Source organism: Tasmannia lanceolata, unplaced genomic scaffold (assembly GCF_043159265.1).
Source record: "Tasmannia lanceolata isolate RefF3 unplaced genomic scaffold, GAP_Taslan_0.1 ptg000015l, whole genome shotgun sequence".
NCBI classification, from domain to species: Eukaryota; Viridiplantae; Streptophyta; class Magnoliopsida; order Canellales; family Winteraceae; genus Tasmannia; species Tasmannia lanceolata.
In genome coordinates this window covers 17,635,632-17,638,473 of record NW_027518692.1, presented here as the reverse complement: position 1 = coordinate 17,638,473, position 2,842 = coordinate 17,635,632, and the positions used below count along the sequence as shown (strand labels likewise).

At 39.9% G+C, this 2,842-nt stretch overlaps 1 protein-coding gene across 1 annotated transcript; it reads left to right on the top strand.

Moving 5' to 3' along the window:
• Positions 1-306: 306 nt before the first annotated feature.
• Positions 307-2,542, top strand: LOC143846835 (jasmonate-induced oxygenase 4-like). Its single transcript, XM_077355415.1, has 4 exons — positions 307-466; positions 693-879; positions 1,173-1,561; positions 2,064-2,542. The coding sequence occupies exons 1-4, from the start codon at positions 365-367 to the stop codon at positions 2,373-2,375; spliced, it is 990 nt and encodes a 329-aa protein (XP_077211530.1). The 5' UTR covers positions 307-364; the 3' UTR covers positions 2,376-2,542.
• The last annotated feature ends 300 nt before the right edge of the window (positions 2,543-2,842 follow it).

The following is a 2,842-nucleotide window of genomic DNA, read 5'->3' as shown; positions in this document are numbered from 1 at the left end:
TGCAGCCCTACTAAAACAAATCCAAGTCACCTATGATCGAAGAAATAAATTAATTTAACAGAGCTAGATGAACCTTTATCCCCTCAAAAAGGCCCTTAAAGTCACAGTGTTGAGAAAAATATTATTTCGAACAAATAAATGGCTTAGACCATCCAAACATGTGGTCCTCAATTAGATATATTTTTCTAAAAAGGAGTCACCTATGGCAACTTGACTTTCTGAGGGAGATATTTAAATTATTATTGTTCTCATTGACCAGATAGAACCTGTAAACATCACCATTCTTTACAAGAGGACTATATAGTTCTACAGATCTATAGGCCTTAAACAGTGGGTTTTTTTTTTGGTCTTCCTGGGTGTGGAGATGGAGGTTCCTGTGATTAGTCTGAAGGATTTGAATGAAGAAAAGCCCGGAGATGAGATGGCTAAAATGGATCAGGCAATGAAAGAATGGGAATGTTTTCAGGTGAAAATTTCGTTGCTTTATTGTAAATGTTTAGTTGCAAAATAAAGATTTATTTGAAGTTCATTCTTATCTGCAAATAGAAAGTCATTGATTATATTTCATTAATAAAACCAATATTGGTTGCAAAATCAATCACTTCTTAGATGGCCCTTTGTTATGTTTATAACATGAATTACAGTGATTTTTTTTATTTTTTTTTCTGAAAGTAACCATTGCTTTCTTGTAGCTGATCGATCATGGCGTTCCCGGTGACGCCATAGATGCATTTGCAGAGGCGCTCAAGGTCGCCTTCAAAGCTGAATCCAAAACAAAGGCAACCAAAGAAAGCACTAGGAAGGGAGTTTATGACAACAAAGGAGTTCCTTTACTTGTTCTCAAACCAGGCTACAACGCTCAGGGAGTGGCTGTGTTTGGTATTGTGAAACAACCAATTACTCTAAAAGCTTAAGCTGTTAGATTGGTGTTATTTAATCATTTATACTTCAATATTCCCCTCACTTGGGGCTCCTTTTTTTTGGGTTTGCAATATACATGGCACATGTGGCCTCTCTTTTGGGTTGGCCATAGAGGTCAAATTTTAATATCAAAGAGTTTTTGGGTTCTAACTCTGGAGAGGCAATGGCTCTGATACCATGTGAAACAACCAATTACTCCAAAAGCTTAAGCCATTAGAGTTGGTGTTATTGAATCATTTTATATTTATCAGGTATACACAACACCGATGAAGAGCCTCCAGAGGATCCTGAGCCAGCGGACTGGGTTGAACAGATGCTCCTTCCATGCCTCCCAAATGTTGGAGACCCAACATCTAATTGGCCAGAAAACCCGCTGGGAGTACGGGAAAAGATCCAGAATTATGTGATGGAGATGCAAAGATTGGCAGAGAAGCTACTTAGATGTTTGGCTGTGAATGCAGGATTGAAACCAGAAACATTTATAGATGCATATGGTGGGAGCGATGCGGCAGCAATGATGATGGTTATCAATATGATGCCGGCGGTGCCTGCCGGTGTTACTACCTTGACGGCACCACGGCACAGGGACATCAATGGACTAAACATACTACTAGTAGTCGATGGACGCGAAGGTTTTCAGGTGATCAAGTAGTGAGCATGGTTACAAAATTCCATGTTTGGCAGCAATGGAAGTTTCTTCCATGGAATATTAGTTTATCAAGTGGTGGAAGAGGGAGAAGGAGGGGTGGGGGAGGGAGAGAGGGCATGAGTGAGGTGAGTGTGAGAAGTGGCTGAAAAAAAGGGAAGAAAAATCCTACTCAAAATAGAGTTTTCCCCCTATTTTGCAACCACTTCAGGCCCATCCATCTCCTCACTCTGCCCTTTCAATTCTCTCCCTTTCTCACTCTTCCTACACTTCTCACCGCCTGTTAAAAGCTAATTATATTCCATGGAAAAAAAAATCATTGTTGTCAACATGGTCTAAATAATTGAAAAATGCGAGCATATAATGCTAGCATTTTTCAACAAAATTTGTCGAAACCAATCCTTTCATATTACTGTAAAGGATAACAGCACATGTATGGTGCAATTTCAACTCTTGGCAGTGGCCAACATACCCTTTCTTACATTTTTCCTTGCAGGTGATGAGAAATGGGAAATGGTGCAGTGTGAATTGTGTCCACCCACATGCTCTACTGATAAATACAGGTGATCTTATGGAGGTAGTAAGCAACGGGCGCTATAAGAGTCTTCTGCACAGAGGTCTGAATTGTGGTGAGGCAAGGTTGTCTGTTGCTGCCGCGTATAGCCCAAACAGGTTTAAGGTGATCGGACCCGTGCGGGACTTAATAGATGAGAAGAATCCGCGCCTCTACAAAGAAGGGTCCCATGCAGATTTCCAAGCAGCATGCAAAATCAAGGGCGTGACATGCTCTGAATACTTTGGTATTTGAAATTGCTTGGCCTTTGGGTAGTTTGTAATTCTATATTTCTGTAGCAGCTTGTGAACTGTAAGAGAACTGAATCATTAATCATTCTCAAGACAGGTCATTTCGAGGAGACAAGAGCCTATGCATTTAATCAGTGACAAATAAAAAGAGTTCGCACTGTTTACGAATTATGTATAACAAGTAGTGAATTTTAAATCAAATATTATATGGAAAAAGTCCATGCAGAACAGCTCTGTTCACTCGCGTTCCCGGGATTACCAAATCCCGGGAAAACACCTCATTTTTCCCGAGAAAGCTAAAATTCACATGTTCACTTGTCTTCACAGGATTTTGAAGGAGCCTAAGTAGAAAATGTGACATCTAACATGAAAAATGGAAAAAATGATGTGGAAATGAATATTTTCTCACAAGTGTGAGATTCCTTTTCCCTTTATTTTGGTGGGATTTGCTTTCCCAGGAAAACTAGTGAA